The following is an 18067-nucleotide window of genomic DNA, read 5'->3' on the forward strand; positions in this document are numbered from 1 at the left end:
TCTTATTGTTCCTTATTGTTAAAATAATCAATTTCCATATGGAGAAAATTAATGTAGTTTTTAATTCTTTTTTTGCGGTTAGTTAGCTATTTACTTCAATGAAGCAACTTCGCGTTTCTTCGTCACTACTTCTAAAGTGATGTTTTTGTTGAATTAGTAACAGAGGCTTGGGCTCAAATGTTAAACTGTCAACTTGAGATTTGAATCTGTGGTGGAAGTAAGTAGTTCCACACACAAAGTTTTTTTTTAAGACACCCCTTTGTTGTTTCTTATTTATGAACACACTTGTGCCGTCTAGGTCTAACTGTTGTATAAATGCAATATCACACTCATAGTCGTACAGGATATAGCTTTAAAGTATTATTTTACCCACCTGTGTGTACTGTGTAAGTTTTCATATGAAGATATGCCTGACCTTTCCGACTGTCCACAAATGTCAGTTAGGCTTTCAGGCACGGAGCTGAGTTTCTCTTTAACATTGCCTCCCACAATCTCTGACATTTCCTCTGATGTCACCACATTCTAACCCCCACAATGCTGTGCGGATGGCCTCTCCTCCCTGCCCTTACCCAAAAAGACAGAGAGAAAAGACAAATAGACAGACACTATATTTAGTCTGGAAATGGACAATAGAACCAAGCAAATGTTGTAATCACAACATATAGTTTCACAATAGTTTCTTCACATTTAGTCCTGTTTTCCTAAACTATATACAAAATCTTGCTGGTTGTCTGTGTTCTTTTTTTTAAACTGTATCATCATTTGCATTTTGCTTATACTCCTTTCAGATACGTCAGTGTATTTGAAAGGACAACTGGTCTGATTTTTTTTTTTTATGTGAAAAGTAATTAAAACAACTCTAAATGTCAAGGTGCTCTTTCTTTTCTCAGTCTCTTTCAGTATTTATTCTTTCTGTTTTTCATTCTGTCAGATTATCTCTCTTTCATTTTCTCTACCTTTTGACACCAGGGTCATTAACATGTCACGGCTTCACTGCTAATATGCAGAAATATTCGTAATTTATGCTAAACTCTTGCCTTTTATGCGAAATGATAATCGGAGACAGAGACATGAGTGGCTCTGTAATTAGCAAACATAAGAAATGTGGATTAGAATGAGATGAAGTTGAGGTTGGTGAATGGGAGCTTGACTTTTTTCCACACACTGAATTTCTGGGATGTCTTAATATGAATTATAATGCTCATTATATATGCTTATAGTTTATTTAATATACAGTGACTGATAAATTACAAACCCTAATATAGCCTAATGTACCCTCATTCAAACTTATTTATGTGCACTGCAATTATAATGTCCATCACTTCATTTCTCTTTACATGTTAACAACAGAGAGGAAGGAAAAGAGATTAAAAAATATTATTTTGTATAGTATATACATTAAGGATTTGTAAATCTCGGAAAACGTATTTCTGTTGACACAGAAAAAGCACTTGACGGTTAATTTGATTGCTATCAAATACTTCATTAATTAAATATTACAGTCGGCCTATACGGTCTAATTTACATCATGACCTTTCATATTAGGCTATAACTACAACATAGCCTAATATATTTTCTCACATCTGTTTCCAAATGAATGTTGTCATTTGCTACAAACAAATTATAGAAATTATATTTGTATTTATGTGAATTCCCAAAGGATGTTTAAATCCTAGCTTTGATGGTGTTTACTTAAAATGACGAGAGAGAGAGAGAGAGAGAGAGAGAGAGAGAGAGAGAGAGAGAGAGAGAGAGAGAGAGAGAGAGAGAGAGAGAGAGAGAGAGATGGACTCTGGTAACGCGCATGCGCACTAGAGGATGAAGCTTCTCCGCTTTTTTTCGGCAGCTGGCGTGAGGTTCTGGAATTCCAACATGGCAGTAGATGTGGTCAGTAATTCTGTGGTGGTCAGTCTCTCCAGCCCTGACTTGGAAGCATTCCAGAACATCACCGACTCGGAGTAACCGCCATCCCCCGCTCTCAGCAGCACGGCTGGACGCTGTCGCCGTTCTCAGGCGCGGAACAGGTAAATCTTTCACTTTGTTTGTGTCCACCAGCTGTCCGTTTGTACCGGAGAGAGAGAGAGGCCATGCCATGCACGGACAGCGCGCTCGGACACTCGGACACAGGCCCGAGAAAAACAGCGGGCGGTTTTTCTTCGCCGTAGCTCTAAATAGCATGCAATTATGGTAGTTTGAGCACTAGGCAAGAAGTTTTATTATTGGAGTGGAGTTCTATAATACGACAGCATTGATCCGTATATGTGCGTTGTGTGTCCAAGCGAGAGTGACAGAGAGGCATTCTCATCAATCAGCACAAATAAAAATGATCTTTCTTTATAACTCACTTTAGCTCTAATATCATCCTTTCCTTTGAAACACTATTCACAAGACTAGCATATTTAAATTCAGTTTAAATCATATTTAATATAGCTAATTTAAATTAACTGCAGTAGCCTAATTAAATAAAGAAATATTAAATTAATTAAGCAAAATTAGTTTAAAAAATAAATCATATACATTTAAATTGATTTTTGAAAGCCCTTTTTGAAAAATAATATTTGCATTAAATGTTCATATAAACACGAATATAAAATCTTAAAATAAAATAAATTAAGAAAAAAAACCGTTAAATTATATCAAGTTTAGGGGGTAAACGTGAAGTTAAATAGCCTAAATAGCCGGAACAGCATTTGTATTACTGTAATTTTCCTGCTGCATCATATTCTTCTCTTTCTCCACAGTTTGGTGTTCCTGTGCCCTCAAAACACTCTTTGCATGCGGTGTCATTCAACTTGCTGAGGAAAAAAAAAACACCTTCTCTACAACACGCGTTGTGGAAATCGTTGAAGTGAACCTTTCAACTCCTTTCAGTCTTTCTCCGTCACCTTGCTGATGTCAAGCAATATGATCAGCGGTGTATATGGTAAGTCTATGTTTTATTTTGAAAAAGCATGCAAATCTGCAGTAGAGGATGCTATATTTTCTTCATGAACTAGTTGTTTCCTTCTTTAGGCTACCTTTTATTCAGTAGCCTATACAGGCTACAATCATATGCAAAGCATGCATTACCCTATTAGTATTTAGATTATTGGCTTTTCGCCTTCATTAGATACGATATGATTAGAACTGACTGGAAAGTAAGAAGGGGATCGCGACATGACCCAGGCCGGACTCGGAAAAACAACACCCTACGAGAACAGCTCTCTTAAAAAGGCTATAAAATAAAACTAGGCTATTCAGTTTTAGAACATCCCGTGTATGCCGTTCTCTTGACTTTTTATTTATAGCCTATTTCCTACTTAAACGTTTTTCCAATCTGTTCCTCCATTCGGATATTCCATACTGGTCGTGCTAGACGCAGATTGATTTTCAGTGCTATGATAGCATTTTCCTGGCTCGCGTCAGGGGAAGGAGAGTTGAGATTGGAGGTTACAGACCGCAATCATGTAGCGCTGTATCTCCAGTCGGGCGCGCGGGCAGTGCGACTGCTGCACGGCCGCGTAATAAATGCTCGCGCTGTGATGGGATTCTGGCGGGAAATCAGCCGTGAGCGCACAGTGGCGCGGTTAGTTAGATGTGCATAATTTGGACTCAGATGTATTGCGAAATGACAACACTTCATTTTCCAATATTCCAGTGTCCCCCTTGTCTCTCTTTGTCTGTCTCAGTCAGGTGGAGCAGATTTGCTGTCGACTTGCCTGTATGAGTGGTTGTTTATCTGTCTGAATGTTGTGTCAGTGAGCCAGTCAGTCACGCACTGCACACAATAAATCATAAGTTTGATGGGCATTTGTGAATTAGAAATGGACAGTTAAACTACTATGTGCACGTTTCTTATTATACTTTCACATGGGTAACATCAATCATCGAGTGATATTGTCTGTTTTAATGCCCTGCTTGTTTGTACAGGTTTAGCTGAAGCATGTCGCAAACTGAATTGTGAGGACTAGTGGTCCTCACTTTCTAAAATGCTGATAAATCAAACAAATCTTGTTGCCTATTACTTGAGTATCTACATCAACAGGTTTGTGTGAGGGTTAAGGGTATGTATGTACAATAGACGTCACCCCAATAATCAGATATGACTAAATTCTTCAAATTGTGTGAAATGACTATTTTTTGATATTCAAGAAGACTCAGTTAAGGCCTTAGAAGCATATAGTAAATATCCTTATGAAAATTGTTGTCACACACACACTTTCAAAAGTGTGTGTGTCTGTATGTGCCAGAGGCCTTAATCAATGTTAAGCAGAGTCTTTTCTAGGATTTATCCGTTTAATGGCATAAGATAGGGTCAGTCCTGTTACGCAGTACCGTTTAAAAAATGAGTATGCTTGTGTTGTAGTTGCACAGTGAGGACTTGAGTGTTATAGTTTACATGAGGGTGTCAACTTCAAGTCCATTGCTAATACTTGCTGCTGTTGTTTTCCCTAAACACTTCCTGATGATGTCATTTAGGAACTTGCTTTTGTTATAGTTAAAAGGATATTGCAAAAGACTAACAGGATGGATTACGACATTGAGGAATAACATTTAAACTAATATTCTCAAGAAATTCTTTATTTTAATTTAGATAAACAAAAAGATTAAGAAATATCTCACATTTTTCTTATAAATTCACTCCATCTTTATTGTGATAAAGGGAAACAAATTATTTCCAATTATACTAGAGAATCATCTTTAGTTAATTATCCAGTGTATTTTAAAACTAGTACTGTCAATCCATTTAAACATTTTTTTTTTTTTTTTAATGAAGTAATTTAAGACTGCATTAAGACTTTTCAATTTTTTTATTTAGATGTAGCCTAAATATATTGTCTCTTTTATTTCCATATCTTTGAACAAAACCGCTGTTTTTTTCTAGTAAAAACTGTGTAACTTTTGAAAACGTAAACCTCTTGATATTCTTGCAATGTGTTTCGAGTAGGCTATATGTTCATATATGAGACTCCTCTTACACAAAATAGCATGTTGTGTGTGATCAGCTCATTCTGTGCTGTCTGCTCACAGTTGTTTGGTAAAAAAAAGTGGCCTGATTGAAATGAGATGTCTGCGCACTTAGGGGAAAAAACATGAAGGTGGTACTTTAATTTTTAATTGCTCTATAAGTAGCTAAATTCTTTATTTACGAACCGTTGAATGATTAAATAAGGTAATATTTACAAGAAATGTGAATGTGAACCCTTAGTTGTGATTACTCATACATGGCTATAGTAGTAAATATGAATAAAAAAGCAACAAATAATATATATATATACTGTATAGCCTACAGTATATTAATAACCTTCCTTTCTCATCGTTATCTCCTGTCTCTCTCTCAATCAGATTGTGTTAACATTTTAGTGGTGACATGACAATGTTTTTTGGGGACTCTAGAATCATGATCCAAGTTATTCAACTAAAAATACAAATAAAATTAATTAATTAGGTCATATTTAATACTATAAACTATAATACTGATCTGCCAACATTGTCGCTATATGATAAATTAAAATAAGCTGATAATATCACTGTTTTCTCCAGAACGACTGTACAGCCAAATCAAATTTTGTTACAATATTGCCTCGTTTGACACTGTGAAGCTGCTTTGAAACAATCGTCATTGTAAAAGCGCTATTTAAATAAAGTTGATTGATTGATTGATTGATTGATTGATAAAATTATTCACCTTCACTTTATCTAACTTTACACTTTTCCTTATTTCCCCTTCCCTCCAACTTCATGCCTTCACACACATCTAAAGATATTTAGTGACAAATGTCTTTGAGCGACTAATGTGGACTTTCTCATGTAGTATCTCATACTTTCTCTTTTTCTTCATTTTTGTCCCTACAGAAAACTAGTCCATCCCTCTAGTTTCTCCCTTTCTCTCTGTGTGTGTGTGTGTGCGCACATATGAGGGATGATTGAGCTGTTTAATATGCTAAAGCCCTATTAAAGGCCGATGTCAGCAGCAGACGCCGTACGGCTGCCCAGCCTGCCCCAGCCCAGTGCTCTGTATTGTGTCTCTAAATGAACACGGTACTGTGTTAATTAGCAGAGGAAAATGGCGTGTGGAATTGAATTGGTCATTGACATGCGAGGCGTTCGTCTCTCGTTTAGAGAGATATGAAAGTGATTTAAGCCCTTGCTATGTCTTTTATGGAGGTTTTAAATAATCTATCTGCAGAAAAGAGAAGGCGGAGGAAGTGAAAGAAAAGAGTTGCCTTGTCTGTCTTAGATTGAATTTATCTCGCTTTTTTGTTGCTATGAATGTCTCTCTGAAATGTTTAATCAGTCCGATTCATTTAAATGAAAGTTGTCATATTTCTATACCACTGCTGTCACCAAAATCATATTGCAAAATAATGATACATTCGAGTTTCCCGAACACTCAAATAAAGTAATGTTTTCTACAAACCTGTAAGTGTTCACAACTTTCAGGAAAATGTCCATGTCAATTGCAGTTTGCTGTCAATTTTACACACATGGTTTCATTTTTCCGAGTGGAAAAGGTTAATTAACAGGACAAAATGTTGGGTGGGATTTAATTTTATCCACTGGAAACTAAAATTGAAAAATTGCTGTTACATTCCAAAAGAAGCCTGACCTGAATTTGAGTTTATAAAGCAATACAATTCTGTCCATAATTACTCTGGCACGTGAGCACAACGACGCATGTGTGTGATACTGAGACAGGAGCTGGCCAATCATTGACCAATACTGAGCCAGCGTTCTGATGTAGAACCCAGAAGTGCTGCATTGTGTTTACTGTGTGAACAGCATAGGAGACAGAAGAGAAGAAATTGTTGAATAAAGTCGTTATTTTTGTTTGTTTGCGCACAAAAAGTATTCTCATTGCATTCGTAACATTAAGATTGAACCACTGTAGTCACATGGACTGTTTTAGCGATGTCTTTCCTACCTTTCTGGGCCTTGAAAGTGGTCGTTGTGTGGTTGTCTATGTGGGGTCAGAGAGCTCTGGGATTTCATAAAAAATATCTTAATTTGCGTTACGAAGATGAACGAAGGTCTTACGGGTTTGCAACGGCATGAGGGTAATTAATGACCGAATTTTTATTATTGGGTGAACTAACAATTTAATTTAAGTCTGACTGCTGGTTAAAATGTAATAATGTTATCCAACAGCTTAAAAATGTTATTGTTACAAGAGAATGAATGTGAAGAGCCGGTTTTAAAATTACACTTTGATCAAAGATTATGAAGACAATTTGAAGACAATAAAGGGCCTGATATAGTCGTGGCAAACATTTTCAAAAAAAGAAAGAAGTTATTTAAATAAATAAAAAGCTGAGGAAGCCTTTTACGAACATTCTCTGTGAAATTCATTCATTGCAGTTTTATTTCAGTCTCTTTGCAAGTGATCATAGAGGTGTGAATATGTTTGTACCAGCCCTGCAATTCAACAATCTACTGTATTCCACTGTATATGAAGAGCAAAAAGTTTAACTTGTGTCTGAAGTTCATGGAATCACTGAAAAAATGAACTGTATAGTGAATGTGATTTCCACATCAAAGTGGAGCCCTAGAGCACATGCACCTGTTACGTAATCACCATTTACCAATTGCAGTTCAAAGTTGAAAGTTCTAGCCACCAGAAAAAAAACGTTGTTTTGGCCCAATTTTGTGCAAAATATTAAAAAAAATCGAAAATTGCACACACTTCAGCTTTTTAATCAAAATATTATAAAGAATGGTTGACAGGGGTTTTGTGAGCTTATTGAACTGGAGCTGTATGTGTGGTTGGTTTCACCTTCAAGATTTCATTTAATGGTCTCAACCATTTTACATCATTTTACAGTGACATTACAAAACAAAAGTTTAGTTTCAATCTCTGCGCTTAAACTTTCATAGACCTTTCGCTGCTGAGGCTTCGTTCTGTCATACTTCTCTGCACCTCCCTCTCTCTCTTTCTCCCTCTTTCTCTCTATTGCAGCACTCAGCAGGCCAGGGCTGAAAGTCAGGCGTTTTGAAGAGAGGACGTTGAGAGTGAATGGCTCATTCACATTAAAGAAGAATTAGAGGGCTTCCACCCTGCCACTCTTACAATGGTCAAACTGCCTGCACAACAGGAGAACTGTTCACAACTGCTAACACACACACACACACACACACACACACTGAAAAGCATGCCCTTTGTGTCAAGTAAAAGAGACTGTGGTTTTGTAGTTTTGTATCAAATGGATTTTCTGTTTTATTTTTAGATGGATAATATGATCTTGATCTATGCAGTACTGTGCCTCATGTCATGCAGTATTGGCTGATTTCTAGAGAAGTAAATTGGGCACAAGTAGAAAAACAATATAGGGGTTGCTCACCCAAAAAATTAAATTCTGTCACCATTTGCCTACTTTAATATTTCTCCAAACCCATATGACATCTTTCTTCTTTAGAACATATAAGAAGTAGTTGGGCAGTGTTCATGCTGCCTTTTTCCATACAACGATAGTGACCAGGGGCTTGCAAAATAAAAAACAATATTCAGTATAAGTATGATCCTGTTAGTCCACACAACTAAATAATTCAGGCATGAAAATCTAACCCAACGCTGATTGGTTCTTTCAACGCCAATCAATGAGAACCAGCCAATCAGAAGTACTTCCATATCCACATAACCATATATATATATCATACTCTATCCTGCGATCGGCACGCTGCACGATATACTCTGCACAGACCAGGTGTTTTAACCCTCCACCTCCCCAGTGCCACCTGTTACATGGGTTCTATCATTTCTTGCAGCAGCCTTTTTTATTTTTGACTAAGCTGAACAAATTATTGTATTTGCTCGACAGCAGCAGTATAGCAGATCTCATCCGCCAAAATTAAGCCTATGTATATTTCATACCCCATGCCAATAAATGCTATTTGAAATTGATTCATTCTGAGAGTTGTCATGACTACACTGTAAAAAAAGGCAAATATTGAACTTTTGCAGTACAATCGACTTGGATGTTTAAGTTATTTCAACTTAAATTATGTTAAACTGACTTTAAAAAATTAGTTACATCTTGTATAATTAATAAAAACAAGTTTAACATTTCTTAACTTATTTTGATGAGTTAAAACAATGTAAAAACATGTTGTCATAACTTATTGAACATGTCATTTTTTACAGTGTATAAACTATATATTCTAAGTCTTTTTAGCCCTATGATAGCTTTGTGTGTTTAAACGACAAATTTAAGTCATTAAATTCATTAACATCTTCTCCATTGGCGTAACTCTCAAATCGTATTCACATTCACATATATATATATAAATATATATATATATTAATACTATATGTCAAACCAGTTTGACTTCAGTGATGCCAAACATTGGTTCTTATGTGTCTAGTAACTACCAAATTTGAATATTTGTAATATTGGTAAATATGATCAAAAAAGGCTGTAAAAATAAATCTGCGTTGTTTATCCTTTTGAGCTTTCATTTAAAAATCTGAAAAATCTAAAGTTTCATTGAGGTAAAGCTAATACATGAAAATTATGAAATAAATGTTCTTCTCTAGTTTTTGTATTTTTGGCCAAAATTATTGGTAGCCCTAGTAATGATTATCTCTGAAGTATACATTCCCCTTGTATACCCATTGGGTGACTATAGGAGCATCAAATTGTTCAGCCATGACTTATTTTTTCACAGGAGTATAAATATAAGGAAACTTGTCTTAATCATTCATCACAATGAGTAAAACTAAAGAATATAATTCTGATGCAAAAGATGGTTGAGCTTCACAAAATGGAAAGTAGCTTTAAGAAAAAAGCAAAAGCATTGAAAATTCCCATTTCCACCACCAGGGTAATTAAGAAGTTCCAATCAATAAGAAATGCAAAAACAAACTCCGGGAGTCTTCAGTTTTCAGATACTACTAAAGCTTCAAACGGGACCGGGTTCTATGATTTAAAAAAGATGGATTTAGTCCACACAGGGATAAAAGCTACCTCATGTGTACGGTTAAATATACTGCTGGATCTTTAATGTTGTGGGCCTATATTTTCTGCTGGAGGTCCTGGATATCTTGTTCAGATATATGGATCGTAGATATCAACAAGGATCTGGAGAGGTTCTGTAATTGAATGAAAGGGTGCCGTTAATTGTGGCCAACATGAGGGGAAAAAATGATAATAAGACACCCCACCCCCATTTTCAATTGTTTTACTTTAATGAAAGGTTAGATTTTTGTGATTAAAATAGTCAAAAGGATTAACAATGCAGATTTATTTTCACAGCCGCATTTGTTCTAATAATTCTGACCAGGAATGTATGCTTATTGAAATGAGGTTATGTCAGTGAGGAAGATCTACACATTTTGACACAAGTAGTGACACAAAGATGATATATGGCTTCAGAAGTAATTTTTGGAACATACCAAATGTTGTATACCCTACTGTTGATACATGTATGTTACTTTTGAGCATTTTTGAAGCTTGACAGCCACTGGTCATCATTTACTTTTATAGTGCATTGTTATCATCCTGCCTAACATCTCCTTTTGTGTTTGACAGAACAAAGAATATCATACAGGTCTGGAACAACATAATGTTAGTTATTACGTGAACTATACCTTTAATTTAATCATGAAATTCTGTTAACTGCTGTCCTTTTCCCTAAAAACTACCTGGACTGAATTGGATATTTTTGTGTTGAGTCTTTGTCTTGTGTTTGCGAATAATAAAAAGTTAAGAATGGTTTACTTTAATAGGCACTTACTGAAGTCCGTGGTCTGGATTAGATTGTGTGAACGAGTGTGTATTTATTTTGTCTAGATCTTTCTTTTGATGGCTTTATTGGCTTTACTGTTGGTGACAGCAATGGCGGTTTAATTACGCAATAAAAACATTTTATGAATGCAGTGTGCGTGTGTGTGTGTGTGTGTGTGTGTGTGTGTGTGTGTGTGTGTGTGTGTGTGTGTGTGTGTGTGTGTGTGTGAGAGAGAGAGAGAGAGTCTGTGTGATGTATCGATTTTGCTGCTGGAGAAACCTGAGATTTCAGTTAAGGAAAAGTGAGTCTATCTTTCTGTCGATGTGCTTCTGGTTTTAAATAGTAGTCTAATATGCATTTACACACACGCACATGGGAAAAAAACACCAGTGTAAGCAATGTTTAAAGAGACGCTACAACTCAACTAACACATTTCAGTCAATGAAGGGAAGATTCCTTCCTCTAAAACCAGTTAATGAAATGTCTGCCTTTAAAGTATGGAATATTGCTTTAGAAATTGGTGTGTGTGTGTGTGTGTGTGTGTGTGTGTGTGTGTGTGTGTGTGTGTGTGTGTGTGTGTGTGTGTGTGTGTGTGTGTGTGTGTGTGTGTGTGTGTGTGTGAGTGATGGGCCTTCTCCGGAGGATATGTAGCCAGAGGGTATATGGGAACAATAGAAAGTCGTTCTCTAAAGCACCAGCACAAAACCTTTTACACACATACTACATCAGCAGCTTTTGCGGTTAATGAGATTGTCCAGGTTGTTCTGTAGAATACAATAAAAAAAGACAGTATTTGCAAGAACATTTCACCAAACCACAGCTAATACTGAACTTTACAACAATCGCTTTTGGCTTTAGACTGGTGAGGCTGTAATGTAGGCAAACAAGCCAGAGAATATTTGTTTGTTCATATTTAAATAACTAGCTCCCTCCATGATGAATAGTTCTTTATCTTGTAGAACAATTGAAGTTGCACTGTAAAAAATATTTTGAAAAAAAGTTACCTGGTTGCCTTAATATTCAATACAATTAATTTTTTTTTGAGATTCGACAACCTTTATTAAAATATTATTAAAAGATTTTGTAAGCATATTGGGTAATTGTGTGTGTTTTATTCTGATGACGCAGTGAAACATGCCAAATAGTGCTATTTTCATGATTTATAACATTTTTTATGTGGTTCAGATACAATAATATTTTGAGTTTCTATTTATTAAACAAATTTTCTTCATTGTGTCAATTTTTAATTTCAATAAACTCAAAATTTTAAGGCAACCAGGTTACTTAGTTTTTTAAGTTAAACCAACAAAAACCAACAAACATTTTTTTACAGTGTGTGTATGTTCTTATGAAGAACCCTTTATGCACTGTGTTGTCTCATCTCTAGAGGTTTGAATGATGTGGTTTTTAATTGAGACCTCATTTTAAATGACATGTTCATCCTCTAAGGTTGTTTTACTCAAATTACTGGTGTTTGCAATTGTTCATTCTCAGAGTTGGGAATTTAACAAACCCACTTTGGAGCATATCTCATCTAGTCGAACTGTTTTTGCTAGAGATATGAATGGCACCTCAAATCATGTGGCTTGTTGAAGACGGGTATGCCATCACTTTTATTAGCAATTGTACATCCTGTAGCTTATACAGTATAATAGTATCTCGATAACAATTCCAATGTCATGCATTTGACTGCTGGATAAATCCATATCCCAGTTGCATAAATGTAAATGTGAAACAGTTTAAATTGAAAGATATCTGTGGAAAATGTTCTATTTTTTCACCAATCTAGTTCTGTGAATTTATTATTTTTGTACATGTTTTTATAGGAGCGCATGTAAGAATTAATTATAATTTTAGACTACTATTATGTGTCGCTAGTGTCAACCATTAAAATAGAAAAGAAGAAAAAAACAATTAGAAAGACATCTTTAGCTCTTTAAGGTCTGTTATTGATACTGCTTTAAATAATATTTCATTTTATTGTGCTTTTCTTCTTTTATCCTATCATTTTTCAGCCACCTGTCCTTCTAATTGCCATTAGTGTGATTTGTACCCAGTACTGTAATTTGCTTTGGTTAAGATCTGCTGCTAAACTATATAACTTTAGTTTTTAATAGTTAAAACTATTGCTAATGTCATGAGTGTTATGAGTGACTTTCAAAGTCCTAATTTATGTCAGTCCTTCCAGGGGAATGGCGCCAGTTGTGTGTGTGTGTGTGTGTGTGTGTGTGTGTGTGTGTGTGTGTGTGTGTGTGTGTGTGTGTGTGTGTGTTGTGTGTGCAGTAAGGCCAGCCTTTTCCCATGAGAGAACACTGACTGACCTCAAGTTGCGTGTATCGATCAAGAGGATTTGCTGCTTGATAGAATTGAATGTAATTGGGCAGTTTTTAATTGAGATGGATAGAACATGTAAATTTTGCTCCATCAGTCCAAAATCAATATCCATCTGCTGTAATATGGAGTGTATGTCTCTTTCTTTATTTCAACAAAACATAGGATTGTTTCTGATGCACAACTTTTTTCAAATCCACTGGAAAAAATCCAATGTTTCTTTATCTTAATTAGAAGTACATTAATGTATGTATGATTTTATGGCCATGGACATCATTTCTCTTTTTTGTTATTTTTCCCCTTCTCTACCCCAATCTCTTTCCCTCTGTACAGCCATATGTCAAATTTCAATACGGAAGAAAAGCTCTTTGTTTTCATAAACTAAAATCTTGGTGCAGTACTGTGTGCGTACTATATGTGTGAAGCTGAAATGACAGAGATGCAGTATTTTTAGGGGTAACATCTGTTGTCGGGTTCAGTTGCTAATGCCGAGAGCCACATTATTGATCAATCGTTATTACAGTATGCTGAAATATTATGTTCCCGTGTGGTGTGCGGGAGTCAATGAAACTGAGAAAGAGACAGAGAGGGTGTAATATGAGGTTCCTTGATTACATTAAAGAGCTTTTATTTTATTCACTTGAGATGAAGCCTTCTGCTGTATCTCAGTATCTCAGTACCCTAATGATATCATCAGAGCTATTCTTGATGTGTGTGTGGGGGTGAATCAAGTTCTACCAGAACACAGCTGAATTTAAACTTCACTGTCAAACATCGCAGAGCAGCTCAGATAACTGCTAGTGTGTTCTTCAAAAGGGAATTTTAAAAGCCTTTTTCGATTGCCTTTTATTTTAATATTATGAATTTTTATAAAAAGATTTTTGTCTTTTAAAAAAAATGATGATTATGCAGAATTGGTCATTATCTGGAACTGCGCTAATTTACTAATGTTAATGAACCTAAATTGCTCACATTTTCTCTCAGTGCTGTTTTTTGGAACACTACTAATTTATATTGTGACGGAAATAAGGTTGAATAATAAGTATAATTAGTGATTTTTTTTTTTACAGAAATATATTATAGCATGTTTGCATATTGATTGGCAAGTTCATGTGGGCGGCACACTCTGAGGCTCTTTGATGTAATAGAAATTCTATTATTCCTTTTGCTTTAAATTTATGATGTGATTTATATTTCAGAAATTTATGAACTTCCATGAGTTTGAATTGACATGATTTTTTTTTTTACTGGCAGGCGTGACCATGCAGTGGAGCCCTGAGCAGTCGCAGTGGGCGGAGCAACACTATGACATCACATCCACCACTCGTTCACCAGGGCATAAGATTGAAGCACTTAGGGATCCAAGGCTAACTGGTTCGACCTCAACCGTAGCGTACCAACATTCATGGGCAAATGATGACATTTCTGCTCTGACCGCTTCTAACCTGCTCAAGCGGTATGCAGAGAGATATTCTGCCATTCTGGATCTACCCTGTGAGAGTGGACTTATGGGATATCCAGACACAGCCATCTCCGTTAGCATTAGGGGACCCGGTGTTGTGAATAACGGGCCCCCCCTTCTCAATGGACGGAAGGTGGAGGCAGAGCCCTGGCTGGAGAGTGTCTACCCTCCATTGGGTTGCGTGCCTGAACTTCTTCCCAAAGCACCGCTCAGTGTGTCAGATGTGTCTGTCAGCGCATGTAACTCACCAGTTATAGGCAGCGGGAGTCTTCCGGAACCTTGTTTCTCCAGCAGCAGTTGTAATGGTCAGTCCGGAAATCAGGAATACAGCAGCACTCCCTACAGCACTCCCTTCCTGCAGCCTGTAGGAACTTACGGTGGCTCTCTTTTCCACCCTACCCCTACCCATGCCAGTTTAGTGTCAACCTACAGTGCTAACACCTCGCAAAACCTATCTGCATACAGTTACCCAAATCCCCGTTACCCCTCACAAGCCGTTCTTCCTGCTGGATACAGTCCCCCCCCTCCACCCTCTGCGTACCTACCCTCAGGTATATCTCCTCCTAACCCTCTTCCAACTGTGGGATACTCATATCAAACCACCAGCCTTGGAGGTAGTGTCTCTGAAAGTGATGCCCCAAGTGCTACCAACCTTTCAAAGTCATATTACCCATCAACTCAAAGCGAGATTGGAGTGTTCGAGGAGTTTGATTTTGGCGGCAACTCTAATTCGGATACTAGGTCTGAAGGCAGCCCTCTTTACAGACCACCAGGAGATAACACGGTGGACAAGCAAAATGGGTTCAACCAATCGGCAGATGTAACGTCTTCATCTTTCAAACCAACTAATCACGGAGACTCTTTAAGAAGCCTGGAGACTCTCACAGTAGCCATGAGCGGACGGAACAATGGTACATCCGGACAGCACTTCCCATCTACCTCGACTTCTGTTGTCACTTCTCACCAACATCTCTGCCTTGACACAAACACACCCTGAGAGATCGTGCTCACACTCAACCAGCAATGCTTGAGTTGATGACGTGTGAATGCTTCCCCATGATGGATCGGAGGTAGAAAGGAGGGACTTGCTCAAAGCCTTGGGGTTCAATGCAGGGGCCTCAAAATACAGCTGCATAATGGGAAATTCTGTCCTGGAAGTCTCTTGGTGTGCTGTCGGAGCTACAGGACAGGAGGAGTTTAGTTTCTCCTTTCTGGAAAGAGGACAATGATATTTATGCCCCTCCTAGCCGAGCCTAACCGGTCATTGCGAGACAATGACCTCCTCACTCTGCTGGAACGGACAGACCAGTATATCTTCCATGATGGACACGCATATCTGAGAGGGATGGAAAGAGTTCACTCCTCCATTCCGAGAGATAGGAGAGTACATCAAGGGAATTTATGTCTAATGGATGTGTTGTGGCTGCCATGGAGACAAGGAGTCACGGTAACAGATGTGGTGGTTGGACACTAGCTATGGTTGACCATATTGCCATGGTGTATATTTTGTGTGTGCGTGTGTTTGTGGCCTTGTAATGGTTATTTATGTGGTGAGCTTTTACTGTAAATCCTGTCACCCTTTTTCCCTAGGAGAATTGACAAATCCTGGTTGTTTAAAGAATCCATGTGTGTGAGTGTGGGAGAGAGAAATAAAACCTCAGGAAAGTGTCTGTCAGATAAATGGCGTATGCCTGTATGTGTAAAAGAAAAGAAGAGGCCGTTTTCACATACCGTCCTTAGGAGAGAAAAAAACAATTCAATGGACTTGAACCAGGTGGTCTGTTGGTCAGTTTGTGTGCTCTTTCACAGCATTTTAAGAGAGTATACAGATCTGTTGCTAGACATCTTTGTAGAACGGGATTATTCTACGAAACATTATGCAAACGTTTTTGCAGTTCTTTAGGTTGCTGTGTGTAATTTTTCGATGAGAAATGATCTCCTTTTCTAGATAAATATGCAGAGAAAAAGGTTGACTTCCCAAAAAGTGTAAACACTGTGGCTCTGTGGTGCTTTGTTTGAGTGGCACAACCTTCCAACAGCTTATCCATTGGGCAATTTTGGTGGCGGGACTTCCTTTTTGTCCGACCAATGGAAGATGGAGGGAAATGTTTGATTTTAAACAATCTTTATTTTTATAATGCCATTTGATGCCCTTAGGGCCTAACAAAATTACAAACTGCAGCTTTAAAATTTGCTGTCCGATTTAAAAAGTTTAGTAAATGGCAGTAATTATCAGTCATTAAGTTATATTGTGCTGTTTTGTCTATTCCAACAATTTCTGCTGTTGTCTCAAAAAATGTTGCAGGCTATCTTGAAAAAGAAGCATATTGGGTGAAACATTACTGCAGACATAAAAACAAATGGAATTCAGACAATTCAGGCTACTTCCTGAGATGGTCTCTGCCTGCTTGGCTACCAAAAATAAAACATTGCCTTAAGGGCCAAGTGTGAAAATGCTCAGCGAGAAGGAGACCACATGATTTTGCGTGTTTGTCTTTACTTAAGGTTTTGTGCATTTTTAAAAATAGTGTTGAGTTTACTTTATCCCAACCACTGAAAAAAGTTTGGCTGACCTCACTACATTCTGTTTACTTCCTTTCCCTTCTTCATGAAACCCACCAAAGGGAATTAAGATATTATACTTATTTATGAAAGTCAATCACCAAAGCAGCAGTATGGGAGCCAAATCACAAGGAAATGCCAAAATGACTCCCTCTGTGTGAATACATTTTATTTCTGTGCAGTTCCAATTCAAGAGGGTGAATTGGCTTCATTCCAAGAGACAAGGAATTCCTTGAGGATCTGCTTAAAGATCAACCAGGCCCACATTGAATTATGAATTTAACCAAAATTCAATTTCTTCAGCTGAATGAAACAGACAATGTGATAATTATGTAAGTTATTGTATAAGTTTTCAGTGATTAGGATAGTACACTTCTCCTTACACAACTGCATGTACGTAACATTGTCTACGAAAGCACAGCATTCTTCAACTTTTTTTCAACTGTTTACCAAAAGTGCCATTTATATTTCTTTATTTTTAAAGAGCAATGGTTTCTTACACATCATGTTTTATATCACTGCCATTTGATGAGAATTTACTTTTATCTGTTTTATTCTGGCTACAGATTGTCCATTTGCGTTCGATTATTTTCCAATGTTGAATTATCGATATTACATCAGTTCCTAATCTAACCATCTGTCATCTTATTAAAGTGGTTGTTTGGTATTAAAAGTATGGCACTAATTAACTTGCTTGGCTTTTTCCCTTACATACTACTTCTACATTCAAAAATAGTCTGTAGCATTCTATGCAAAACTCACTTCCTAAACCTAGTCGGCGCACTCTTGACATGAAGGCTGTTCCAAAGAATAGGCAGCAACATTGTGCATTAAGATTTCATTTTAAATGTACTAGTTCACCCAATATTTGTGCTATGTATTTTGTGTTCATTAGAGTGTCAAGTTGTTAGCTTAGCAACATGCTAAAATGAGTCTTAGTTGAGTCCCTTATGCTTTGCATGAGTAGACTAATATTTGTGTGGCATGTAAGCGATCCTTTTCATTGAAAAG

The 18067-nt window shown here is 37.0% G+C and overlaps 1 protein-coding gene across 1 annotated transcript; it reads left to right on the plus strand.

Annotated features, from left to right (window-relative positions):
- The first annotated feature begins 1829 nt into the window (after positions 1–1829).
- Positions 1830–17745, plus strand: LOC137094001 (fidgetin). Its single transcript, XM_067459129.1, has 3 exons — positions 1830–2024; positions 2742–2923; positions 14287–17745. Exons 2-3 carry the CDS (start codon positions 2893–2895, stop codon positions 15489–15491), a joined length of 1236 nt encoding a protein of 411 aa, XP_067315230.1. The 5' UTR covers positions 1830–2024; positions 2742–2892; the 3' UTR covers positions 15492–17745.
- The last annotated feature ends 322 nt before the right edge of the window (positions 17746–18067 follow it).

Source organism: Pseudorasbora parva, chromosome 12 (genome assembly GCF_024679245.1).
Source record: "Pseudorasbora parva isolate DD20220531a chromosome 12, ASM2467924v1, whole genome shotgun sequence".
In the NCBI taxonomy this organism is placed as follows: domain Eukaryota; kingdom Metazoa; phylum Chordata; class Actinopteri; order Cypriniformes; family Gobionidae; genus Pseudorasbora; species Pseudorasbora parva.

Coding starts and splice junctions, on each gene's coding strand:
- LOC137094001 (XM_067459129.1), top strand. CDS start 2,893: ATGTCAAGCAATATGATCAGCGGTGTATATG. Junction 2,924..14,286: donor TATGATCAGCGGTGTATATG/GTAAGTCTATGT, acceptor TTTTACTGGCAG/GCGTGACCATGCAGTGGAGC.